Raw genomic sequence first — 27,959 nt, forward strand, 5'->3', positions numbered from 1 at the left:
GAGAGGGTTCTGTGTGAGAGTAAGGTTATGCTAAGCTGTATTGTTGCATTATGTAATGATTTTTAAAGTTAAAGCGGAACTGAAATTTAAAAAACAAAGAGTTTCTTTTACCTGGGGCTTCTGCCAGCCCCTTACAGCCTTCCTGTCCCATGCGGGTTCTCCACGATCCTCAGTTCTCCGCCCGTTGCCGGCCTCTTACAAGTCGATGGTACGACAGTACAGAAAGTAGCTGGCGGCAGGAGAACAGAGGATTGTGGAGGAATGGCGCGGGACAGGAAGGCTGCAAGGGGCTGGAAGAAGTCCCAGGTAAGTCAAACACTTTTTTTTTTTTTTTATATATTTCAGTTCCGCTTTAATATTTTTTTGTTTTCATCTCCCTTCTATTTTAAAACGGTAATTATTGTTAACCAATTTTGTTGGCAATGTTTATCTTTAGTGAGATTTGTTATCCATCGGGGCAAATTTGTTATCCAGCCGGGGCCTTTTTTCCTGGCGCCCTTTTTTCATTTACCCATCCAACAATGAGTAATTTAACAGCGGTTTCTGTGCAATGTACAAAATGTGGTTGCAGCAAACACTGACACACCCATATGGCATTTTCTGAGCAATTGATGCACATTCACATAAGAACAATTTGCTGAAAAACCTTGCTTACATCTAAACTAAGGCATTTGTTTTTCCTAATCAAAACATACATTTAAGTTCACAGTTTAATTTTGTATTGTGGTTCTCATCATCTTTTCACTTGTATGTCTCTGTTTCATTTGACAGAATGAAAACAAGTCAAGTGTATCAGTTATTCTGATAGAATTTCTGTGTTCATTAGAGAAGGTAATTAAAAATATAATTTTCTCATTTTCAGTATTCTGATATGATATTCCATGTTTATGAAACTTGTATTATATGAAGATTTTATAATCATTTATCATTCAGCCACAACATCTTACGTAGTGCTGTACATGATGCAAAACAAATAGTGGGAAGCATAGATACATGAGAAGTTCAACACACACTACAATAAGGACATCCAGCAATACAAATACAAATACATACATAGTTGATGTGTGGTTAGAGACATCATCAATACTGGTACATGTTCATATGATAAATTACAATACAGCAGAAACAAACACTAGGGGGAGGGCCCTCCCTTGCGAGCTTACAATTTAGAAGGGAGGGCCCTCCCCTTGTGAGCTTACAATTTAGAGGGTATTGGGGTAGAGATACTAGGATAGGAGACAGAGGCGTTAGCAGATGAGGCAGTGAGCCTCCAATGCTAACTATAACACATAATTCAAACACCTGTTTGAAAAGGTGTGTTTTAAGAGGTTTTGCTCAGCATTTTGAGATAGGAAAGAGGGGCACCCTTAAAGGATACCTTAGCCCTAAATTATTCTGTAATTGATGCCCTGTGTGTGTGAGAAGGGCTTAACGTACGTCCTGTGGCCCAGCAGCTGTCTTTGTTTAGATGTAAATGTGCCAATTCCAAAATCCTGGTCAGTGGGGTCGGCGCACGTGCAGTAGTCTGCAGGAGTACGCGCGGAAGATGTAGTCAGTGCACATGTCCTCTGACCCAGACATACTACGCCTGCATGTCACCAACGTCTAGTCCAGCGCGTGCTGGATATGCCACGCCACTTGCACTCCTGTAGCCGGGAGTGTTGTGCGCAGGCGCAGTACTTCTGCTGCCCACTTGCGTATGCGTAGTGCCTGAGTGCTTGCTATGGAGAGGACATTGGGAGTCCGGCTTGGAGTGGAGCTGCAGCGAGGGACGCATAGGCTTCCAGGGGTTGGACAAAGCCCCAGATCTGATTTTTTTAAAATTACCCTGATGTTTCCTTTAAAGGACTAGTGTAGGGGGGCAGGGGGAAAAAGAGTTGAACTTACCTGGGGCTTCTAATGGTTCCCTGCAAACATCCTGTGCCCATGCAGCCACTCACTGATGCTTCAGTCCCCACCTCCAGTTCACTTCTGGAATTTCCGACTTTAAAGTCTGAAAACCACTGTGTCTGCACGGCCGTGTCCTCGCTCCCGCTAATGTCACCAGGAGCGTACTGCTTACTGGGCCTGCGCAATAAACTCCAGGTGACGTCAGTGGGAGGGCGCGGCCACGCAGGCGCATTGGTTTTCCGACCTTAAAGTTGCAAATTCCGGAAGTGAACCGGAGGCGGGGACTGGAGTGGCTGTGCGGGCACGGGACATCTGCGGGGGACCACTAGAAGCCCCAGATAAGTTCAACTCTTTTTCCCCCTACAGCACTCCTTTAAGACAACTCTGTGCCACACCTCTAGTCATACATACCACAAATAATTAATGAACAAAAGACATATTTTCATTATAAAAACTACACTGGTGCTCATATCTCTTACTACTTGTCATTTATGTTAGCAATTAGAAACAAAATATTAGTTTAGAGAGTAAGAATAAAGTTTGGAGACACATATACACATTTTTTTTAAGCAGAGAAATGCATATATTGACATAAATTAGAGTAAGGGTATTTCACACTGACACATTGCAGTGTAACTGACACAGGTTTGTGCACTGTAACGTGGTGCAATTCAAATTCCATGAGCAGTTCACATGGAAGCAGAAAATGTTAACATGGGTTCCTATGGGGCTACCAAACTTTCCATTTATAGTGATGAGCACAATAATCGGTGGGTTTGTGGCGGGGGAGGGGGCTTAGGGTTAGATATTGTGTGTGTGTGTATGTGTGTGTGTGGGGGGGGGGGGGATATGTTAACTTTATGCATCGGTGGCGGGTTAGTTAGGGTTAGGCATCAGTGGGGAGATTGGCTAGGGTTAGGTATCGGTGGAAGAATCGGTTAGGGTGAGTTGGGGGGTGTCAGATATGGTTAGGCATTGGTGGGGGGATCGGCTAGGGTTAGGATTAGGCATCAATGGGGGGGGGGGGGGTTAGGGTTAGGCATCGGTAGAAGGAAGGCTGTGTGTGAGAATAGGGTTAAGTTTGGCGTTAGTAAAATATCGGTAAAATTTACTGATATTTTACTATCGAAATTACCACTGTACAATCGTAGAATATCAGTAATTTTACCAATAATCCACTAGCAGCTATTTCCAGTGCCTAAATTTCCCCAGCGCCCTTTTTCAATGAACTCATTCCCACCTCATGAGTTGCGATGTGGTGAAAGTGATCCTGTTGTTACAATGCAGGACATGCAGTGCATTGCTACAATCACAACGGTTGATGCGCACAATCAATAAACGTGCATGTTGATCAGTTGCTTCTTTGCCTGTATACATTGCGTGGCACCGCAAATGTATTTGATTGCTTGATGTGCAAGATATAACACTACACAATACAACGTCCTAGTGTAAAACTTGCCTTACAATAGATACAGATAAGGTGTAAAGAGAGACAGAGGGATTTGGTTTCAAAAGAGCCACTATCCCTCTGAAAAAGGCACGGTTGGAAGCTATGCTATTGGATTATCCTGCAACCAAACCTTTGATTTATGCATACATAAGGACACCTGATGCAAGAGGGATATAGAGGCTACCGTACATATGTCCCTTTAAGCAATACCAGTTGCCTGGCTGTCCTGCTGATCCTCTGCCTCTAATACTTTTAGCCAAAGACCCTGAACAAGCATGCAGCATATCAGGTGTTTTTGACATTATTGTCAGAACTATCAAGATTAGCTGCATGCTTGTTTATGGTGTTATTCGGACACTACTGAAGCCAAATAGATCAGTTGAGCCACCAGGCAACTGGTTTTGTTTAAAAGGAAATAAATTTGGCAGCCTCCATATTCTTCTCACTTCAGCTGTCCTTTAAAATAAATGTGGCATTATGTCTATCTTGCAGCAACCTGCATGCTTATTACAGCACATTTTCACTGTCATTGCATGGAAGCTGCTATCCTGGTGATGTCAGCAGGCAGGGGTGTAACTAGACTTAATAAGTGCCCCTGCAAAAATGATGGCATGGGGCCCCCTTGGTCCCTGAACCACATGCAGGGGTCACGTGATCGGGAGCCGGCGAATGGCAGCAGAGTGTTCTGTTGTGAAGCAGCGTCTGGCAGCTGTAAAAAAAAATGGTGCACGCTCCTGCTACTCACTACTCTTCATGGCAGGAGTGGCGGGAACTGTTTTTTTGAGTTGGCTGCACTTGCAGTTGGGGAGAGGGAGGAGGAGGGGCCCCAAAGCCTCCAGGCCCCCCTACGATGGCAGGGGTCGCAGGGGTCGTTGGTTGTTACACCAATGTCAGCAGGGAGAATTCACAACATTTTTAACCTCCTCTGCTGGTAGCATGAAATGTGGGTGCCTGCTGTTATATGCTGCTCCCATTGAAATAATGTAAATGAGGTAAAATTTGGACGCCAGCGGTGCCTAATAAATAGCGGGCGCCAAGGTGCCCAAATTATCTCCCAGTGCCTATGGGGGGCACCCTAAAAATTCCGTTTTTTGTTTTATCCTTGCGGCGGAGAGGGCGGCAATTACTGGCGGGGAGGGGGGGATTAGGGCTAGGCGTGCAGGAGAGGGTGGGAGTGGAAGTTAGAGGTCAGGTAGGGTGTTTTTTCAGTTTTTTTGTATGTGGGAGGCTTATATCAGTTCTGAAGGATTTTGTGAGATCAGGAAGTGGTCATAAAGAATGTAACAGCTGCCGTATTTATTCCAGCATAGGGACCTGAATTACTATAAATGAAAACTTGTGTAATCAGTCTGCTGTATGTAAAAACTATCTTTTTTTTTGGGGGGGGGGGGGGGGGGTTGGTAACATGCACTTAAAACCTATTCAACCTTGTTTTTTAGGGTATGCCAAGCAAAGATGAAATCATGTCAGAAATACAAAAAATTGAGGTAAGAGAACATTGGCATGGGGGTTATCTGTGCCATTTTACATCACATTATGCTTTGTTAAAAGAAACTGAAAAAAAAATTGGTATATAGGAAAGAGTGAATGTATGCTATAGAATCAGACACGTTTATATAAGGGAAGAAGCAATCCAGTTCGTTTATTATGGGTTTATTGATCTGAAAACACTTAAAGGACAACTATCAGAAAACAATTGTAAAATTTAGAACACATGTAAACACGTACATATAAAAAGTACATTTCTTCCAGAGTAAAATGAGCCATGAATTACTGTTCCCCTATGTTGCGATCACTTACAGTACATCAAACAAATGACAGCGCTCATAGGCTGCAACTGAATTGTAAGGCCCATACACACGTCGGATTTTCGCGAACGACGGGTCGTTTGAACGTTACGTCGTTCGCCCGCTAAATCGGGCGTGTGTACAGACTGTCGTTTGCTTGATAATAGTGAGTTTGAGCGATCCGCCCGGTGGATCGCTCAAACTCACTCTTATCAAGCGAACGACAGTCTGTACACACGCCCGATTTAGCGGGCGAACGACGGGACGTTCAAACGACCCGTCCGCGGAAATCCGACGTGTGTATGGGCCTTTAGACTAACACAGGCGTGCAGAGCCCCACAGGGCTAAATACATGCCTTGAATGCAAATCAGATTTGCATCTGATTTGCATTCAAGGCATGTATTTATCCCTGTGGGGCTCTGCATGCCTCTGTTAGTCTCGAATTCAGTTGCAGCCTATGAGCGCTGTCATTTGTTTGATGTCTGTTTGAGGGAAATGTGTATACAATTTTATGACTAGCAGCACTAGAAAAAAAATCGTGTTTTTATTGTTAGACTAGCGGTAGGTCTTCCCCGAGAGGACCCGTCACCGCCGTGGGGAAGTCTAGTAGGGAATAATTTGTGCACATATTATTTATACTATACTATCCTCCTTTGCTGTACCTGTTTTGAATGCATGTTGTGTATTTTAGTCCACAATTGTGGAGCTCTGCACATCTATTGCAGGTAGTCAATTCGGGTGCAGCCTCTGTTTGGAAGCACTGCCAATGTCTCCTGCTGTACAAAGATCACTTTATCAAGGGCCATTTGCGGCCCTTGATAAATTATTTTGTGGCCCCCGCTGGCAAAAGCTTCCTTATAGTTCGCTTCAGTGCTCCCAAGTAATCCGCCGCATCCCCGCCGCTAAACGAGGGCTGCAGAGCCCCCAAATCGCCCGGGGGGCAATTCGCCGGCATTTCCTAGAAGGGGCAGAGCTTTCAGCTTCAGCTCTGCCCCTCCTGATGTCAATCGCCGCACGGATCGCCGCCTCTCCCCGCCCCTCTCTGTGAAGGAAGAGTGAGAGGGGCAGGCAGAGGCGGTGATGCGCCGCGATTGTGAAATTCCTTATGCGGCCCAGCCTCATCCTGACTTTGCCTCCTGCGGCCCCCCAGGTAAATTGAGTTTGAGACCCCTGACTTACAGTAAGTACAGCAGGAGAAGGTGGCAGTGCTTCACAAGGCAGTAAAGGTTCGCCAGCGGGACGCGAACGCGAACCACCGAAGTTCGCGTGGAACCGTTCGCCGGCGAACCGTTCGGCCCATCTCTAATTCCTAGTATGCCAGGTCAGTTTTGTTCTTCAGGTGAAATAACACATACCAGCCAAACAAAATTCATGAATTAGTAAAAAAAAAAACAACAACAACAACAAAAAAACCAGCATTTAAACTGCTAGAAATAGTATCCAGTTATGTAGTTTGGCGGCTGAGAGCAGATAGGCCAACAGGCACTGTTTCCCCTATCAAGCAAGAACACATGTTAAAGCGGTATTGTCACCATAAAAATCAAATTTAAACAGCAACTAGTCTGAGTGTATTAAGTGATAAAGATGATAATCCTACATTCAAAACTTGCAAAACTTTTTCTGCTGTTATGGTTTTTAGTTATCACATACTTTAGGAGCACTGGCCCTAGTGCCAAACAGTGCCAAAGAGTTGAATTCTGGGAGTTCTTTTTATCTATAATATATTCCTCCTCTTTCATTTATTTCCCTGCCTTGCTGCTTATCAGAAACACCCTCTGATTACTTGTGTTTACAAGCAAGGCTGAGGTGACTCAGTGATTGGATGTGTAAATAAAAAAAAGACAGTGCAGTTGTTAGTAAACACCTCAGTGGGAATGTCTGAAGACTCTGGGAAGAGGGCAGCTAATGAATACACAATGAGCAAGAGAAGGGAGTGGGGGAAACAAGAGTCAGGGAGGATATGATGTCAGCATTAGCTTGGCAAGATGACCACTGCCTAGAATAGGATTCTCTGCTTTTCCTTTATAAAATTTACAGGAATCATTACGTTGATAGCACAATACATCTGTTATGTAAGTAGAAGTATTATTTATCTACTTATATATGTGTTTTTTATTTCTAGGTTAGCATGGGTGTCGCTTGTTCTTTAACACAGTGCAACTAGAAAAATGAACAAACACTCCATATAACACATGCTATTCCAATAGCGATTCCAGAAGCTGCTCCCTCTGTAGTTATGCCTCTTGTTTATCCACTCCTCGTTGGTCAAAAGACCACCGCCTTAATGCACACACTGCCTGCAGCAGTACTGCATTTACGTCAGCTGAAGGGTCTGCTGATACTCACACACTCCAGTACACAGGTACAGTGGAGGTAGAGAACTGCTTAAAGTGGACCTGAACTCTTGCACAGGACAGAAAAAAAACATAGAGAAATGCACTCTGAATGTATTTAGAGAGTTTAGACTGTCTAACACCCCCCCCCCCCCTCATCTGTGACTAATCACTAGTGCAATTTGATCTCTTCAGCTGTGTCAGCTCTGGAATCTCCTCTGCCAGAGCTGTTAATTTTTAAGCATAGGATGTTAACCCTATGTCTGCTTTCATGAAAGCAGCAGGTAGACACACTGCAGGTTTAGTGCAGGATTTGTATCAGCTGTAACAAAGAACATGTGTATGTATAGTGCCTAGGACACAAATAACTATGCTGTGTTCCTATTTTTCTTTCTCTGCCTGAAATTGTTAAATATCAGGTATGCAAGTGTCAGTTCCTGTCTGAGTCAGGACTGGGTCAGACTACAGTGTGACCCTCACTGATAAGAAATTACAACTATAAAACACTTTCCTAGCAGAAAATGGCTTCTGAGAGCAGGAAAGAGATAAAAAAGGTCAATAGTTATAGATTTTAGCTCTGGCATACTTCAATGAATGTGTCATTGAGCAAAAACAATAAAACGGGAAAAACTTAAAAACATATAAAATAGATTAAAATATAAAATTAAACTGTGGAATATCTTAAAAAGTCATTTTGAGGAGAAGGAGGATAGATACAATTGTTTATTTCATTTGTTTATTTTCACCTCGGGTGTCCGTTAAAGGAAACCAGAGACCATGGAACATAAAAGTTTTATACATACCTGGGGCTTCCTCCAGCCCCATGCACATGGATCGCTCCCACGACGTCGCCCTCAGTCTTCTCCCTCTTTGGTACCGGATCCCGTAACTTCAGCCAGTTGCGGCCAGTCTGCGCAAGAGAAGTGCACCCTCTACGTATCTCTCTAACGTGTGCCTTCTACGTAACTCTCCGAAGTTATGAGACCCGGGACCGGAGCTGGAGAAGGATGAGGACAGCGGCGTGGGAGCGATCCATGCGGATGGGGCTGGAGGAAGCCTCAGGTATGTATAAAACTTATATTTTCTATGGTCTCTGGTACACTTTAAAGGACAACTGAAGTGAGAGGTACAGTATATGGAGGCTGCCATATTTATTTCCTTTTAAACAATACCAGTTGCCTGGCAGCTCTGCTGCTCTCTTTTGCTGCAGTCGTGTCTGTGTCTGCAGTCCGGGCAGCACGGTGGCGTAGTGGTTAGCTCTCTCGCCTTGCAGCGATGGGTCCCTGGTTCGAATCCCAGCCAGGGCACTATCTGCAAAGAGTTTGTATGTTCTCTCCGTGTCTGCGTGGGTTTCCTCCGGGCACTCCGGTTTCCTCCCACATTCCAAAAACATACAGATAAGTTAATTGGCTCCTACTAAAATTGGCCCTAGACTTCAGTACTTACACTACATAATATAGACATATGGCAATGGTAGGGATTAGATTGTGAGCTCCTTTGAGGGACAGTTAGTGACAAGATATATATATATATATATATATATATATATATATATATATATATATATACTGTACAGCGCTGCGTAATATGTCGGCGCTATATAAATACTAAATAATAATAATAATAATAAAAATGATTAAACCAGAAACCAGCATGCAACTAATCTTGTCAGGTCTGACAATAATGTCAAAAACACCTGATCTGCTGCATGCTTGTTCGGGGTCTCTAGCTAAAAGTATTAGAGGCAGAGGATCAGCAGGGAAGCCAGGCAACTTTATGCAGATTTCCATATTCCTATCCATCCTTTTTAATATTTAAAGTGGGATTCAAATTCTTTCTTGTTCCACTATACAAACCTGTGCATCTGCCTGTCAAATGCCATGTGTTTGAAGTCAAATTCCATGTGTTTGAATGATAAAAACTGAGCACTCATAGATGTGAATGGGTTTCTAGGTGTATTTTGATCTGTTTTTCTTACAGATAATTCATGGTATTCAGTTGTCCTTTGGATTTTTCACTTTGAATTAATATTTTGTCTCCACAACTAGGAAGTCACCAGCTGCACCACCAACAACCTATTCGAATCAGATGCAAACATAGTAAGAAGAATATTTTGTTTGATTTAATGGCTTTACTCGCTTTGCATTTCTGTTAAGCTGGTCACACAGCTCACATTCTGACTGTAGAGGCCTTGTATAATTGTATGTTGCACAACTGTAGTTAGCCTGTGTATTGCTAATCCTGAGCAACTATTAAGTGGTATCACTTGACTGTTGACAATATTGTTCTCAAATATATGGTGGAGCTAGGACTGTACAATAGCATCAGTTGCTAGTCTTTATTATCCAACCAGGCAGGCCCTGATTTACATCACAGGAGCCTATAGGAACAGATGTCCTGGCAGCTTAGATTTCGCCCCTCATGAACCTAAACCCCCACCAAACTGCACTGCAAGTGTACAGGCTGTCCCAGCTGTCACTTTATTTCCCTTGCCCCTTAGTATTAGGAAGCCTCAGTATTAAGTAGCTAGAGGTGCCTCCCACTAAAGAGAGATCTGGTCAGTGGAATGCAGAGACCCGAGAAAAAGGAATGCAGAGACCCGGGTGGGTAACCTCTTATTTTCACTCCGGTTGGCCATCTCTAGTATTTAAAGTGTACCTGAGGTGAACCCCGGGTTAAAAACCACATATTTACCTACGAAGAGGGAAGCCTCTGGATCCTGTAGAGGCTTCCCACGACAATTCCTCTGGGCCCCTATTACTGCTTATGGACCTCCTGAAAAAAATCAGAGAATGGCTTGTTAGATTGAAGATCAGGGGCGTGCACCTCTTCAGTAATGAGCGTAGCCGTACTTAATGACCTAGGTTGGCTTAATTAGTTACTTTAGTTATAGGAGAAAGGGGGGGGGGGGGGTTATGAAGGATTCACCTTTTTTACACAGTAATTTTAGCCACTGTAGGGGCATGCCCTGGCTGGCACACCATTGTCGTGTAGACTAAATGAGAAAAAAGTGCTTAGCCAGCCAACAATGTGAAAAAACACGGATTTATTTGTCAAACATATAAGTGAACATACGAACAATCGCAGTCGATTGTACGTGGGAGAACATGAAAAAATAACAGCACTGTTAATAAAAAAACACACCTCTTCTCTCACCACACATACATGCCGGCCAGTCACATAGGTGGTACCAATTGGGGATTTAGCAGTATACGGGAACTTAATCCTAAATCTGCAAGCAACATCCACTTAACAACAATTCCTCATTAGGACGACAGTTCTCCAGCTTGGATTCTTAGAAGGCAACACAAGTAAGTCATATTGCTATCAGGCATGAAAGCATATTTACGAAGCACACAGAAGCAGGCTTGAGGCAAAGGGTCGGCAGCAGGAGCAGCGGAGAACGGCATGCAGACGCCTACTAGTTTTGTCGGGTACTTCCGGACTACCTCAGGGTGGGGTTACGCTGGGTGAGCTCTCGCTTCATAATAGCTTAATTAGTTGCCTGAAAATGTTAGATTTAAGGTTTCAAGTGTTGGAAAGTGAAGAATGCATCTTTGAAGTAAATTCCAAAAGCTTGTGAGAAGTTCTGAAAACATAGATTGAGCAGATGAGAACGATTACTAAACACATAAATAATGCATTTATTGCTGTTTTTGTTTTTAATTTTCCAGGAGGAGCTGGTTATGGACACCAATGGAACATTGAAGAACTTTATACAAAATGTGAAAAGGATGCTGGTAAAACAAACTAACAATTATACGATATAGGCTTATTAATAAAGATATAAAACTTGAATTAATGCAGTATTTTTATACGAACTGTTTACTCATAGTCATACAGATGCTGTAACTATTATTAGAGAAAGGTTAAAACCTAGTTAAACATAAAAAAAAAAAAAGAGAATTAGCTCTTAACTCTTAAGGTGGCCATACACTGATAGATTTGCTGCAGATTCGACCACCAGCTAGATTTCTGTCAGATGCCTGTAAGGTCGAATCTGACCGGAATCTATCTGATGTGTACCACACACTAGGAACAGATTTCCAATAGATCTCCGAATGGGGGGTGGGGGTGGGGGAAGAGGCATCTTCTAAAGTTTACCTCAGGCGCCAAAAAGTCTAGAACCGACCCTGCTCTTTACTCATTTTTGTACAACAAGAGGAGATGGCAGCACTTCCAAATGCAGGCTGCTTCCAAATTGACCAGCTGGATAGATGTGAAGAATGCACGTCTTGCATTCAAAACAGATGAAACAAATGCATGTAAACTGTTCATTGGAAGCTAACCTCCTTCATTTGTTGCATCTGTTTTGAATGCAAGTTGTGTAATTATCCCGGGTATGGGCTCTGCACATCTATTCAGCTGGTCAATTTGGGTGCAGCCGGCATTTGGAAGCGCTGCCATTTCCTCCTGTTGTACAAAAATGTAAGTCTGCTTATGGCTAGCTGCATTCATGTGTTTCGGTTTGCATTCAATTTGATTTAGTTTTAGGGTCTAGTCAGTGCATAGTTTGAGTTTGCATCTGTTTTGAATTCAAGTTGTATATTTAAGTCTCTGGGGGGCATTGAATACCTCTCTTAGTAATCATTTCAGTTGCAGCCTGAATAGGCGCGTTGACAATTCCTTCACTGCTCCTTACTCATTAATCATATGGTATGTTCTACCTTGTGTAGATTTGCCTTATTGTACAGTATAACAACTCTTAAAATGTACCAGAGCTGGAATAAAATAAACATTTTATACATGCCTGGGGCTTCCTCCAGACCCATGCGCACGGATCGCTCCCATGTCGCCGTTTTCAGTCTTTACAATCTTCTGTACCGGGTCCCGTTACTTGCTCCAGTTTCGGCCAGTCTGCGCTAGAGAAGCGCGCCCTCTACGTATCTCTTCGGTGGCTGATACGTAAATAGAGCACTTCACTTGCATCAGACTGGCCGCGACTGGAGGAAGTAACGGGACCCAGTACAGAAGACGGTGAAGACTGAGGACGGCGGCATGGGAGCGATCCGTGCGCATGGGGCTGGAGGAAGCCCCAGGTATGTATAAAACGTTTACTTTATTCCAGCTCTGGTTTCCTTTAAATGTAACATTACAAAATGACTTGTGTAATTCTGATAAAAGTCATGACAATTTTAATCAATGAACCAGAGATGTGCAACATGAAACTAAACCTACTTTGCTGATATTTGTCCACAAGCATTATATTACTGTTATATTTTACTGTATTAAACTTTCCTTACTGTATTGTCTTTTACAGAGACATGTTCTTCAAAGAGATTTGCCAAGAGTAGCTACTTGTTTATCAATGGTAAGTGTTCCTATAGTTGAGACTCTGACAATGTCTTTGCGTGACTTAAACTTTAATGTTAGTTTTGGATAACGTAAAGAGGAGGTTGGGGGAGGGGTTTGCATAATTTTGCTTAGCCATTACGTACGGAAGAAAAAGTGGAGGGGTCCTGCAGGGGGCCTTATGATCATTTTGATTTCAGGAGAACCCGGGGGGCTGTTGTTACGCAACTGGCTGGGTTTTAAAATAAAGTGCATAGTTTCTTCAATAGCGTATCTAGTATGGATGCTCGGTGAAATGCAAGTATTTCTGAATTTTATGGTGATTATCTGCACATTTATGCAGACTGAATATGGTCAAGCAGCTGCTGTATTTGCTCGGTCAACATTCAAGCATCAAGCAATTCACAGTCCAGGGAACTCAATCTAATTGGAGGGATCCAATTAAACTACCAGCACGGTTTCAGGAGGAAACCCCAAAGTAATAAGACAGCAGTCAAGCTCCATGTAGATCATGTCTTACCTAGTTTGTAGTTGAAAATAGACCTCTAGTGCTACCAGGCAATAGTGCTGACCACTGAGCCAACCAGCTGCCCATTCTGCTTTATTAGTTTTAGCCATCATAACAGTGCATTATTTCTAACAGTACAGCTGATGGTAATATTTATTTATAAATAATCTGTTTGAAGAATCTGTGTCCATGGATAGGGAACTGGGGAACTGGCTAATGGGCAGAAAGCAAAGAATTGTGGTCAATGGATCATATTCAAAATGAGTGACTTTTAGCAGTAGGGTCTCACAGGGGTCAGTACTGGGTCTAGTTCTCTTAAATTTATTTTTGAATGACCTAGTATATGAAGTAGAAAGTCATGTTTCTATTTTTGGATACAAAATTGTGTAGAAATATCAACATCGATGAAATTCAATGTTGAAAAATGTAAAATCATGCGTTTTAGTCGTACCAACAGTCTGGCACCATACAAAATAAATAGGATACAGATTGGGACATCAGACTTGGAGAGGGACTTGGTAATCCTCGTCAACAACAAGTGGAATAATTGTATTTAATGCCAAGCAGCTGCAGCTGTTTACCTCTCTTTAAAGTGGTTCTGTGGAGGGTGGGGAAAAAAAAAACTCACACTTACCTGGGGCTTCTATTGCCCCCCTGTAGCTGCCATGTCCCGTGCCGTCCTCCTACAATCAACCATACCCCGCCACTGTTCCCATCCAGTTATTCATCCATCTAGACGAATAGTGCGCACTCCAGCTCGCGTCTCCGGGAGTTTACTGTGCAGACGCAGTACAAGGTTTTTTCGTATTGCGACTGCGCAGTAAGCTCCTGGAGACACGCGTAGCTACAGTCTACATAGAAGAATAATTAGACTGGGACTGACGGCAGGGAACGGATGATCGTAGGAGGACGACGCGGGACATGACAGCTACAGAGGGGCGATAGAAGACCCAGGTAAGTGTCAGTTTTGTTTTGTTTTTTCACTCTAGGCAGAACCCCATTAATCCGTATACGGAATATGGAAGTTATGGGCACCGCATTACAGGAGGGACAATGCAGTTTTAGAGCAGGTGCAGAGGTGAGCAACAAAACTGATTAGAGGGATGGAAGGTCTCACTTACCAGGAAAGGTTAGATAACATGGGCTTATTTAGTCTGGAGAATAGGTGCCGTAGAGAAGATCTAATTAATATGTATAAATACATCACTGGGCAATATGAAAGCTTGGTAGATAAGCTTTTTGTCACAAGGTGTGTGTGCGAAGGACTAGGGGACATGATATGAGCATGGCGGAAAAAAAGTTTTAGCTAAATATTTAGGAAAGGGTTCTTTACAGTAGCCTGGGCTACTTTAGTCTAGAGAAAATATGCCTTAGAGGAGATCTAATTATACATAAATACATCAGAGGGCAATATAAAAGCTTGGCAGATGAGCTTTTTGTCCGAAGCTTTGTGCAAAGGACTAGGGATCATGATCCGTGCATGGAAAGTAAAGTGTTACTGTAAAGTGTTCTTTACAGTAAGAGTGATTAAAATGTTTAATGTTTTACCACAGGAGGTGGTAACAAATTCGATATCTGCATTTAAGGGGGCTTAAATGCTTTCCTTGCATTGAAAGACATTTATGACTATAACTACTAGGTAACTCCCGGTGGTTTTGATCCAGGGATTTTATCAGATTGCTACCTGGAGACGGGAAGGAATTTTTCTCCCTTTTGGGGCTAACTGGAACATGCCTTGTAAGGATTTTTGACCTTCCCCTGGATCAGCAGGGATATGTGAAGGTGCAGGCCAGTGTTGTACCTTATATCCTGGGCGAACTCGACAGATGTACATCTTTTTACAACCCAAATAACTCTGTAACTATGTAACTGATGTTAACTGTAAAACACCAAACTGCGATTTCAGTTATGTTTAGTTTTCAGCTGTTTCAATTGCATTCGCATTCCTACCACAGAGTCTCACTCCATTTGTTGCTCTCTACCTGATATATAATAGATTAAATATCCATTAGGCCCCATTCACACTTAAAAGCGCAAAACCTTGCGGGAGTGATTTTTCTGCGATTTCACGTGGAAAAATCACTAGACGCTGCAGCGATTTCTCCACATTTGCGTTTAGTGCCTCTATAGCACTGAAACGCGATCGCCGGGAAATCACCTGAAAATGGTGCAGGCTACGTGTTTGTGTTTGGCGATTTGCGTTAATCACCGGCAATTAATGTCAGGAACCGGCCCCGCGGCAAGCCTGCAGATACGGTACCCGACTGCGGGTTTGACCAGATCGAGAGGGGAAGCAGCCTTAGTCGAGCTCACACAAGGCTGTGACCCCTCAGAACACTTCTCACTGCCATCACTAGCTGTTACTAGACACTTCCACTCTGCTGTCGAGCGATTTGCACGCAATCCACGTTTTCGTATTCGGGTCAGCTTTGCGCTTTAGGCAGAATACGGGAATGCCACGCACACACACACACAGTACAATTGTACAGTAGCAAGGCACAATAAGGCACTGACTTTGTAACGCAAGTTACACTGCAGTCTCTTCTAGGCTATGAGCGTTAGCTTAGTACAGCAGAAGTCAAACTTATTAAATAACAATTTAATATTCCAGAAAAAAGTGGAAAAATGCAGAAAATAATATATACAAAAGATTTTCAAAAACAAAGTAAAAATTACAAAATAAAAGTTACAAAGGTACACACAAGACAGGTTGCAAAAATAAAAGGGAAATAAACGTTACCAGCATATACGGAGCATTGTTTGCGGGAGAACGCAGCTAGAGTAGTAGTCGGGGCAGCTCTAGCGTCTTTGCTATCGCCGAGGAGCTACGAGTTGTGAAGGACCTGTGCGGATTCTTATAGGCCCATTTGGGGCCTGGGGGTACAAGTCCAACCCGCCTCCGAAGGTTTGCACAGAATACTTGTCATATCCTGTGATATGCAAACTTCCAAGGTTTTTCCTGTCCCACTTTTGATCTTTTTGAGATTTCAAAACCCTTCACACACTTCCAGAAGGCTGTCATATGTAAACTTCAAACAATCCTGTGTTAGCTTCCAACTGTCCAGACTCATTTAGGCTGGATTGTATAGTGGCTTGTTTACATATACGCAAAGTTCAAAATAATGCAAGATCCAGGACAGAATAGAGGGTTGTTACCCAATTACCTGTATCCAGAGGAACCGAATGCACATGTAGTTTCATTGACATACAAACAATCACAGTAGCAGCTTATGTGAGCCAGAGGACAATAGTACATCTGAGACAGTATTTCACAGCAGATCAAAGGTTACTGGCTAGTGGCCTAATGAGCCATTTCCTTACCCGAAGCTAGCAAGTCAATTTAGCAGTTCCTGCTCTATTGTTCACAAGAGTTCACCTTCAGATGCAAATGTACTTGTACTATCTCCTGGCTGACAGGCAATCCAATTAGCAGCTTCCAACTTCCAGAGGACTGAATACAGACTCAAAGTACTTCATCCTGTGTCATACAGACAATCACAGCTTCCCCCAAAGCCAGCCTGGCTTTAGCCAACATACACACCTGACATAATACACAGCAGGCATAAAAATGGGAAAATATGGCTTCTGTATTATCCCAACATCATAACTAGCTGCGATATCATGACAATTAATGCAAATCGCCCAAGTGAGAACGGGCACATAGGGTTTTATTACACTAGCACTTTCAAAAGAGATTTCGCCGAAATGCTCTAGTGTGAATGGGGCCTTAGGGATGGTGAGTCCCATTTGTAATGTTGTAGCTATTTGGCGCAACTGGCCACTTATGCATAAACCTTATTAATAATGCTCCCAAGAGATGTAACATCCTGGGATTCATTCAGTCCAAAACTGACATAGGCCCAGTGCACACCAAAAAACTCTAGCAGATCCGCAAAACGCTAGAGGCTTTTTGAGACAGATTTCAGAGCGATTCTAGGCATATTTTCTAAACATGCCTAGCATTTTTTGAAGTGTTTTGTGTGTAGCAAATTAAAAATATTGTTACAGTAAAGCTGTTACTGAACAGCTTCTGTAACAAAAACGCCTGGAAAACCGCTCTGATCTAGCGTTTTTCAGAGCGGTTTTCCAATTTCCTATATTTTAACATTGAGGCAGAAACGCCTCAGAAATCCAAAAAATGCTGCAGCCTCCAAGTTTGCGTTTGTGGAAAAAACGAGCCGCTCTGGTGTGCACCATCCCATTTACTTTCATTAGCCAAGCGGTTTTCCCCCTGCAAGCATTTTAACCTCCCTGGCGTTCTGATTCCCGCGGCGCTACAGCCGCGGGAAGGTTTTTTTTGCATATTTTTTCTTATCATGTAGCTAGCCTAGCGCTAGCTACATGATGCCCCCTTCCCTGCGGCGTCCCTCCCACTCCTCCAATCGCCGCCGCCGCCTATGCCCGTCAGGAAATTTCCTTCAGGGCTCCCCCCAATCACCATGGCGGGGAGGGGGGGGGAATAGATGCGGATCGGCGGCGAGCAGCGGCGATCGTAAGTAACACGCAGCACAGCTAGCTGGGTGTTTTAAAAAAAATTATTAAAATCGGCTCACCAGGGCCTGAGTGGTGACCGCTGGCGTCTCTGGGCGAGCTCAGCTCGTCCAAAACACTAGGGAGGTTAAAAAACGCTTCAGAACCGCTCTGGTTTGCACTAGCCCATAGTCTACAAATTTACAATATGTAGATCATTATTTAATGTGACACGATCATTACTCACTCTTTTCCATTTGCACTCTGTTGTTTTGCTACTTACCGAATAAATGCATCTCTAATCCATTCTGTCCCATTCAAGTTTGTACTTAGTTTACTCCTCTCCTGGGCAGGGCCGTGCAGAGGGTCCTTAAAGGGAACCTGAAGCGAGTAAAATTATTTAAAATTAACACATGATGTAGTTGCAAATTAATATTACATACTAACCTCACCGTCAATCCCTCTCAGATGCTTTTCTTCTTACAGTGATCCCTTCCAGTTCTGACAATATTTTGTCAGAGCTGAAATATACCAGTTGTTGTCAGTTATATATCAGCAGCTGTCAGTTACAACTGAATGGGCAAGGTAATATCCATGTTTCCCTATGGCTCAAGTGGGTGATATTACAGTTTAATAGTGTGCTGACCAGGAAGCTGTTATGGGGTAATGGCCATTTTCAAAATGGAGGATGGAGAATTCCATTGATCACAGTGGACAAACAGGACGCAGGAGAGGAGAGAGAGATTGAGGAGTAGACTACACAGGAGGTAAGTATGACATGTGTATGGTTATTTTGACTCTTTATTTTCAGTTCAGTTCTCTATAAGTGGAGGGTGCTCAAATTTAAAAAAGCCCCCCCCCCCCCCCCAAAAAAAAGAAAAAAAAATCACAGTAGTACCTACAAGAGGTGGGGGACCTTCCCGCCAACCCCCTTGCCCTACAGTGACATGTGACCTTCATCTCCTTCCCCCCTACCCGGCTCTCTAACTGTCCCAAACTATCCCCCTGAGTCCCTCCGCTTGACACATACAGTCAGTCACAGAAGCGCTGGCCGAATTCAATGATGTGGAGTCATTCAGAACTGTCACCAGTGTCAGTCTGGTAATGAACACTATATTAACTAAACTCTGTAAAATGAATGTGCGCAGACAGTGGGCATGTTATTTCTGTAACTCGTGTGTTTAAAACCTGCTGGGCGTTTCAATTCCCGCGGGAGGGTTTTTTTTGCCCGTTTTTTTTTTTTTTTTTTATCATGTAGCTAGCCTAGCGCTAGCTACATGATTCTTCCCTTCCTCCTCTCTCCCTCCCACCCTTCTGATCGGCGCCCGCGATCACGCCCATAAGGAAAGCTGAACGGGATTTCCTTTAGGGCTTCCCCAACGCCATGGCGATGAACGGAGTGACGTCATCGACGTCGTGACGTCACTGGGACTCCCGATCCACCCCAAAGCGCAGCCTGGCGGCGATTGGCCAGGCTGCGCACGGGGGTCTGTGGGGACCCTCTTTCGCGCCGAGTAGCGGCGGATCGGCGGCGAGCAGCGGCGATCGGGGCAAACACACAGCTAGCAAAGTGCTAGCTGCGTGTTTGAAAAAAAAAATTATCAAAATCGGCCCAGCGGGGCCTGAGCGGTGCCTCTAGCGTCTCTGGACGAGCACAGAACGCTAGGGAGGTTAACGTGATTTACATAAACTGCATAAGGTATGTTATGTAGTTTGTATAATGCCTATTACAATTCCTGTGTACTTTCTGTGCATGTAAGTTGTACTGAAGTTTAGGGAATATACCACAAAGAGGCTTATCTCTACCTCTAAGCTACCCTGAGAGTAGAATGTTTCTCGTCTCAGGTACACTTTAGCTTTACAAATAGCCCTGAGTATTGTAGCAATTGGGAAAGTTCACAAGACTTGGCAGTAGACTTTGATAACAACTCCTTCTCTGTTCTTTTTTTTCTCAGTGTAATTGTTTTTTTAATTTTAAGGGTTGTGGGAGTGTTTAAGGGGGACTAATGTACCCACTATACTTGCTCCCCTGTGAATGACTACCTGGGCCTCTATTGTTCAAAAAAAGCTTTGAAAAGTACCAGAAGCCCCCCCTTATTATTAATTCAATTTGAATCCAGTGAACATGCTATTGTACACCTCTCTACAGCCTGGGCCCTACACTGTTGCCCAAGTGATCAAGTACTGATCCCTTTCTGGACTCATGCCTAGTTCCTGTGTACCAACACTTAAAGGACAACTGAACTGAGAGGGTTATGGAGGCTGCCATATTTATTTCCTTTTAAACAATAGCAGTTGTGTGGCAGTCCTGTTAATCTCTTTAGCTGCAGTAGAGTCTGAATCACACACCTGAAACAAGCATGCAGCTAATCTAGTCAGATTTTTGTCAGAAACATCTCGTCTGCATGCTTGTTCAGGATCTATGGCTAAGAGTATTAGAGACAGAGGATCAGCAGAATAGCCATGAAATTTTCATTGCTTAAAAAGAAATAATGATGGCAGCCTCCATATCCCTGTCACTTCAGTTTTCTTTTAAAGGGGCATACTATGATAAATTATGATAAAAATTGTAAAATTAAAAATACATGTAGAAACACATGCAGAAGATGTACATTTGTTCCAGAGTAAAATGCACTGCAAATGACTTTATTTTTATGCAGCTGTCAGTTTTTTAATTTGATGATTACTGACAAGTTTTGGTCTAGTCTTCTCCTCACGGTGGAATCTAAAGATTGGGTCCCACTAGAAAGTGGGGAGTGCTTTTGGTAGCTATTTTTGCAGCTTTTTTAGGAGCGATCTCCAGCGTTTTTTAAACGATTTTGAATTTATAGCAAGCGATTTGTACAGTGAGTGCAATTTCCATAACGATTTACCATTTCCATGGGATTGGTAGAAAAAGCGCTGCAAAATCGCTTTGTACAGCATCTGAAAAGCCATTTTGCAACAATCAAATCAAAGATAGCTTTATTGGCATGACCAAGATTTATTACAGGTATTGCCAAAGCAAGGGGAAACAGAAATACAATCCTATACTTTGTATTGAAGCGCAATCAGTCCAAAAATGCTGCCAACATCCACAACTGAAATTTCGGGACTTTGCAGTCGCTACTGTGGGATCACCTACATTGACTAAGATTAATTAACCTAGCGCTTTTGGAATTGCCAGCGATGCCGAAACGCTGCTGACATCGCTCTAGCGGCCTAAAGTTTGCTTCAATTCTTCAAAAACGAACTAAATAGCTGAGACTTTTTGAACTCTATACTCTGTTGTCAGGTAAGAATTTCACAAAGTGCTCAAAATATAGAAAATAGAGCCCCTAAGTTATACATGTGTGTGCAGTGGTGTGGCAATAGGGGATGCAGAGGTTGCGACTGCACCAGGGCCCCTGGACCAGAGGGGCCCACTATAGGCCCTCCTCCATCCAACTTATTAGCTTTTCTTGGTGCTATGCTGGTAATTAATACCTCTGTATGTGCATTGCATAATGCTAATCCTTAACAAACTGTTTCCTTACTCTAAATACCTATTTCTGACACTGCACCTGTCCTTGGTAGGTTTTGGTGCTTCATATCAATAGAGTGCTTGGGGCCCCATGTAAAACTCGCACTTGGGCTCCAAGCTCCCCAGTTACGCCACTGTGTGTGTTTTCTTGCAGGTAACCATGGTTAACAGAAGAAGAGCAATGATTTCAAGCATCACCCTCCTTTTAAAGCATCCAGTCTGCTATTTGCGCGTGGTCTGGTATTAGTCATGGAGAGAATCCAAAGACATAACAACAAACGTTGTTTACATGATACCTTTAATGACTTACTGTACAAGATTTCTTTGCAAGTTTTCAAAACTTTACGTTTCTTCATCAGGCATGATACAGATCTGGATCAGAACTGTACTGATCCAGTTCTTTATCATTCCTGAAGAAGAAACTTAAAATTTTGAAAGCTTGCAAAGAAATCTTGTACAGTAAGTTATTAAAGGTATCATGTAAACAACGTTTGTTATGTCTTCGCAGTCTGCTATTCTAACTCAGTCAGCATGACAGAATGATCTGTGTTAACAAAATGATCTCAGCAGGTCCTTTTCTGGCAGGGTGGAAATGCAGTGGAATTTTTTTTTGGGGGGATGAAGATTATTTTCATGGTAAAGAAGCACTTTACTATTCATCTGATCACTCTTCATAACATTCTGGAGTATATGCAAATTGCCATAAAAAAAAACGAAAGCAGCAAACTTTGTGAAAACCAGAGTTCTTGGTAGCAAAAGCCTCAGATACTTAGTTAACCAGAATATGGATCCAAGTTTTGCTTGATGAAAGCATACAACCCATTACATTTAGTTTACAAATGTTCCTGTTGTTTGTTTAAAACATGTACAGTAGTAGTAAAAATTAAACAGTACAATAATATTTTTTTTTATATATATACAGGATATTGTGAAAAATAATCCAGAAGAGCACAAACGATTGACTCGTGGAATTGGTGGATTATTTGCATTACTTAGCTCACTAACAGGTGCGCTAGATACCATCGACCCAGTGTTAAATCTTGCGGGAGGTCTAACTGGAGGACTTCTTGGAAGTGACGGATTACTTGGTGGCATTCTTGGAAATGGCAGAGGTGGTGGAATGCTTAGTGGCCTTCTTGGAGGTGGCAACGGAGGTGGATTGCTTAATAGCGTCGCAGGAGGAAAAAGTGGTGGTGGTTTATTATCAATACTGGGTGGATAGTGCAAGGTAAGCGAATTAAAATTCTTGAGTTTCATGCATACAAATTAAATCAACTTTACAGACTAGCTTTGTGCAGTACTACCAAAAGTCATAGGCACTTGTAGATTATGCGTTCAAAAAGAATATCATGTACAGTTTTTATTAATAAAATTCCTAGACTGTGCAGTATAAAGACAAAAAAATATTAAATCAATATGTAGAGTCAACACCCCATTGCCTTTATTTCTGGAGCTGTTATCTCAGGTACAGGCCATTTAGGCGCGACCTGCGTCTGTTGCAACTCAGCACCAGCATAGACCGCAATGCAAATTGGTGGCTATGGTGAGCCGAGGGGTTACTTTGGGTGTGGGTGCTCGGCTTTGATCTAGTCCAGCCTCAGTGAGTTTGTTGTGTGTAGCTTTGGAGGCGGCAGAGCTGTTGCTGACGGGCAGGATCTGCATGGTGTGGATCTGCTGGAGGAGGAGGTGCTGTTCGCTGCACATTCTCCTCTGTCTGGCCTGTCACCTGTAGTAGGAGGTGTTGGTGGTGATGATGATGATAGCCACAGCAGCATCCCAACCATTGCAGGTTAGCCACAGGACCCAAATGAGGAAGGGGAGAGGCAGGTAGTTCATCACAATCAGCAGTGTTTTGTGATGTTACAGAGGAGGAAGAAGTGAATGATGAGGAGGATGACCTTGTTTTTGCTCCATGTGTCTCTGAAGTCAGCTTGGACAAGGCAGAGGAACAAAGAAGGCAGAGGGTGGGGCAGTACATCATGGAATCCAGGGGCAGGGCCTCCAGTGGACGTAGAAGCCTGCAACCAGCAGCTCCCAAACCACAGTGACAGCTGCACCCCCTTCTAGCTGTAAGGGGTTGTTTACGGCATCCATGTGGCAGTATTTTCGCCAGTCTGCCACGGATAAGTACATCTCCATCTGCACAATATGCCAATTGAAGGTGCGGAGAGGGAAAAGGGCTTCAAAGCTGGGAAGTGGAGGCCTCCATTCCCACTAGAAGATCCACCACTGGAGGGAGTTTGAGAGGTGCAGGTGGCAGCAGGGCTGTCAAAGCAGTGCCGTCTTCTGCTGAACCATCCAATCCTTCTGTCCATCCAGTAGCAGGCAGCAGGAAACGCAGCTAAACCTTTAGTGTTCTGAGAAGCAGAAGTAGCACAGAGGGACAGAAGGAGGCTAAATGGGGACAGAAGGAGGCACAAAAGGAGACGCAGGGGTGGCACAGAGCTACAGAAGTTGGCACAATGGGGGACAGAAGGACACAGAGGGACACAATGGTAGCTGTCTGCAACTTATACTATCTGGACCTTGTAATGTCTGCTTTCCAGGGACTGTTGCTCTTCAGGACACCAAACTTCCTGCTTCTGCACACAGGCAGGGTTACGTTGGGGTAGAGCTTAATGCCTTTGGTTAAAAACGCCATTGCACTAGCTTAATAATTAACGTTCAGATACCAGTTATTAACCTTAATATCTAATAAGACCCATGCTCAGTTGTTATAATTGACACTCATTGAGGAGTAAGAAAAAGAATCCAGATACCATCTCTAGTCAGCTTTTTCATGTACATCATACAGCACACAATTGCTATTTATTTAAAGAGGCACTATGGCGAAAAATTTTAAAATTTAAAATATGTGCAAACATATACAAATAAGAAGTACATTTTTCCAGAGTAAAATGAGCCATAAGGGCCCTTTTCCACTAGCAATCGCAATCACAAATCACAAACGCCAGTGATTGCGATTTTTCATTAATTCTGTTATGCGATTGCGATTTGCGATTTTCATTTGCATTGCATTATCATTGTAAAAATCGCTCCAGCAAGCGATTGCGATTTGCGATTAGCGATTTCCAAATCGAATCACTGTAGTGGAAAATACTTCTCATGCTTTCCATGATAAAGTAACAACCCTAGCGATTTAAAAATCACTAGCGATTTGCGATTTTGCGATTCAGCAATCACAATCGCTCTAGTGGAAAAGGGCCCTAAGGGCCCTTTTCCACTACAGCGTTTGCGATTGCTTAATCGCAAAACCGCAAACCGCTAGTGATTTGTCAAATCGCTACAGTTTGCTTTTAACATAGGAATCGCGGTAGGTCATTTCCACTACCGCGATTCGTTTTTGACCGGATCGCGATCGCGCGGCGGAGCGATTATTGCCGCGATTTTGCTATGCAGTGCATAGCATAGCAAAATCGCGGCCGCGAACGTCGGGGAATCGCCGGTAATTGCGATTCAGCAATCGCTAGCGTTCAGCGTGAACGCTAGCGATTGCAGGTGGAAAAGGGCCCTAAATGACTTTTCTCCTATGTTGCTGTCAGCAGGTAGTAGAAATTTGACAGAAGCGACAGGTTTTGGACTAGTCCATCTCTTCATAGGGGATTCTCAGGGATTTATTTATTTTAAAAAGCACTTAGTGAATGGCAATTACTGTGTTCAACTGCCAAAAAACTGTGTAGTGAGCAGGGAAGCTGGCCAGCATCATTGTTTAACCACCCTGGCATTCTATTAAAATCAACAAACACAATTGCTAACTTCCAGTCAGAGCAATATCCTGTCTCTATCTGGCCAGCAGACGCTAGTCAGCCAATCAAGTGCACTGTCATACACCCTTTGCCTGCTGTACCATACCTAGCAGGAATTACATAGATTAGCATTCAGGTGGGAGGCTTCGGTTGGACGCAATTGTGAATTGCGTCGTTTACAGGGACGCCCCGTGTAGGCACATCTCCCACACGGTCCCCTCCCTAACCACTCACCTGTCAACCGCATCCTAGAAGCTGCAAAAAATAAATTTAAAATCACAAACACTGGTCCACATGACAGCCCAGGGGCCCCAGGAAGTTAGCAATTGTGTTTGTTGCAGTTGGCATTCAGTTTAGAGGTGGTGGGGTGAGTTCCCTGGAGGTGAGAGGTCCAGGGCTTGCCCGCACTTCCCTCTAGGTGTCGCATGGTGGTTTGGGGGCCCCAGTGAGTGAGAGAGACCTGGGGCCCCTGGGCTGTCATGTGGACCAGTGTTTGTGGTTCTATTAAAATCGCCAGGGTGGCGGCGCAGCATTTTTTTTTTTATATTCTTCTTTTTTTTTTAAAAGCCTAGCGCTAGCTATATGATAGCCGCTTTGCAGCGGCATCCCCCACCCCTTCCGATCGCCTCCGGCGATCAGAGCAGACAGGAAATCCCGTTCAGAATGGGATTTCCTGTTTGGCTTCCCCCGTCGCTATGGCGGCGATCGGGATGACGTCATCCACGTCATGGCGCCGAAGGGAGTCCCGATCCACCCCATAGCGCAGCCTGGCGGTGATTGGCCAGGCTGCGCAAGGGGTCTCGGGTGGCTGTAACACGGCAAAGTGCTAGCTGCGTGTTTTAAAAAAAAATTGTAAAAATCAGCCCACCAGGGCCTGAGCAATCCACCGCGGCGGTAATGGACGAGCTGAGCTTGTCATTACCGCCAAGGTGGTTAAATCCCTTTTAGGGAATATCTTTATAAAGAATAAAAGCCTTGTTGAGAATCCCCTATGAAGTGATGGACTAGTCCTAAAACTGTCGCTTCTGTCAGATTTCTATTACCTACTGTAAGTGACAGCAACATAGGAGGAAAGTAATTTATGGCTCATTTTACTCTGGAAAAAATGTACTTCTTATTTGTCTATGGTTGCACATATTCTAAATTTGACAATTTTTCATCATAGTGCCCCTTTAATATCTGTTGACCCTCATACTACATGGAAGTGGTAAAATTGGTCACTGATTGGCCAAACATAATTGAAAGTGTGTACCAGGCTTTAGGGTGCATACACATCCAATTTTGATTGGCCAGTCACTTGCCAATTTTACCACCTCCATATATGAGGGTCAAAAGATATTAAATACTATGAACCAACTGTGTAGGTAAACTTTTATATTAAATGGAAGTGGTAAAATTGGTCAGTGATTGGCCAATCATAATTGGATGTGTGTATTAGGCTTAAGCTTAGAGGATTAACCTCTACACTGACATTTTGTATTGACCCGAAACCTAAAGGGAGCATTGATAATTGCAGACTGAGGAGGCTGGGGAGTACTTAGTGGAGGCCAAAGCCTCACCAACACTAACAGAAAATTGTTTAGTTTCTCCTATTTAAAGTGGCACAGTAGATTTAACAGTGTTTAAAAATAAAAAAAAAATGAAATTTATATCTGTTAAGAGTGAATTATTTACCTCTTTTATTTCCTTCCTTTAAACAGAAAGAACACCATGAAGTTCCATTGTGATTGGGAATTACCATTAGCTTCGGCATCTTGAAAAAGTAGTTTAGTGCAAATCACAGACTTAATAAACGAAATGAAAAGCAGTGCATGGTTCAGTAGTCTTTTTGTTTTTCTACCAGTAAATGTGTTATAGTTACCGCACAAGTCAGGAGGTCACACACTAGAGTTAACACAATGGGCTCTATTCTCAATCACTTCCCGCATGCGGTAGAGGACATGCGGGAAGTTACCGACCAAAATAACGGCAAGTTCGCATCCACAAAATTTTCTGCATGTTTTTTCCGCATGCGGAAAAAGTACGGAGAAAATGCGGTAAATGTGCAGGATTCATTCGTAAAAAGTTCCGCAAAAGTCGTTATTTTCCGCAAAAAAAATAAATTCACAAAACAGTTCAGGCCAGGCGCATCATTTTGTCGTTATTTACCGTTTTTTAATCACCTACAAGTAGTAGGTGATATATTCCGCATCCCCATGATTTTAATGAAGTCTGGAGGCTTAACCACTTAACGACCGCCCCCAGCCGATGGGCGGCGGCAAAGTCCGGGCCCAAACGACCGCAATACGCCCATCGGCGGGGGCGGCATCAGCGGTGGCTGTGCGGCGATCGCGTCATCAATGACGCGATCGCCGCCGGCAATAGGCTCCGCCCACCCTACTCGGAAACCCGCCGGCCAATCAGCAGCGCCGGCAGGTTTCAAACTTGCGCGATCTGGCCAATCAGAGTGTATAATACACTTTGTTATTGTAACAAAGTGTATTATACTGGCTGCATCCTCCGCTGATGGTCACTCGTCGTGCGACCATCAGAGAGGACGGCAGCCCTGCTGATAAGTATATAAACACACTCTTTTACCTACACAGACCCCCCGATCGACCACCCCAGCCCTCAGAACCCCCCCTGACCACCCCAGCACACCACTGCTAGCACCCCACCACCCACCTAAAAACCCATCAATCACTCCCTGTCACTATCTAGGGACGCTATCCCCTAGGGTAGGTCCCTAACTGCCCCCTAGGGTACCCTGATCACCCTCCCTACCCTCAGATCCCCCCCAGACCACCCCCCAGACCACCCCCCTGTATACTGTATACGTTTGTATACAGCTGCCTTACCCACTGATCACCTGTCTATCACCTGCTTATCACCTGCCTATCACCCCTTGTCACCACCACCCATCAGAGCAGACCCTAAACTGTCCCTTGGGGGCACCTGATCACCCACCCAGACCCTCAGATTGCCCTCAGCCCCCCCCCCC

The 27,959-nt window shown here is 43.7% G+C and overlaps 1 protein-coding gene across 2 annotated transcripts in view; it reads left to right on the forward strand.

The window, feature by feature from the left end:
* LOC137563926 (keratin, type II cytoskeletal I-like) overlaps positions 1 to 26,786 on the forward strand; it is a 50,612-nt gene extending 23,826 nt beyond the window's left edge. For both annotated transcript variants that reach the window (XM_068277034.1, XM_068277033.1), the window contains exons 3-9: positions 772 to 831; positions 4,780 to 4,827; positions 9,510 to 9,560; positions 11,136 to 11,201; positions 12,722 to 12,772; positions 22,156 to 22,461; positions 26,680 to 26,786. In XM_068277034.1, the coding sequence (XP_068133135.1) occupies positions 772 to 831; positions 4,780 to 4,827; positions 9,510 to 9,560; positions 11,136 to 11,201; positions 12,722 to 12,772; positions 22,156 to 22,455 (576 nt within the window). In that variant the 3' untranslated portion in view covers positions 22,456 to 22,461; positions 26,680 to 26,786. The remainder of the gene's footprint in view (positions 1 to 771; positions 832 to 4,779; positions 4,828 to 9,509; positions 9,561 to 11,135; positions 11,202 to 12,721; positions 12,773 to 22,155; positions 22,462 to 26,679) is intronic.
* The last annotated feature ends 1,173 nt before the right edge of the window (positions 26,787 to 27,959 follow it).

The sequence above is a fragment of the Hyperolius riggenbachi genome, chromosome 3 (genome assembly GCF_040937935.1).
Source record: "Hyperolius riggenbachi isolate aHypRig1 chromosome 3, aHypRig1.pri, whole genome shotgun sequence".
Lineage (NCBI taxonomy): Eukaryota > Metazoa > Chordata > Amphibia > Anura > Hyperoliidae > Hyperolius > Hyperolius riggenbachi.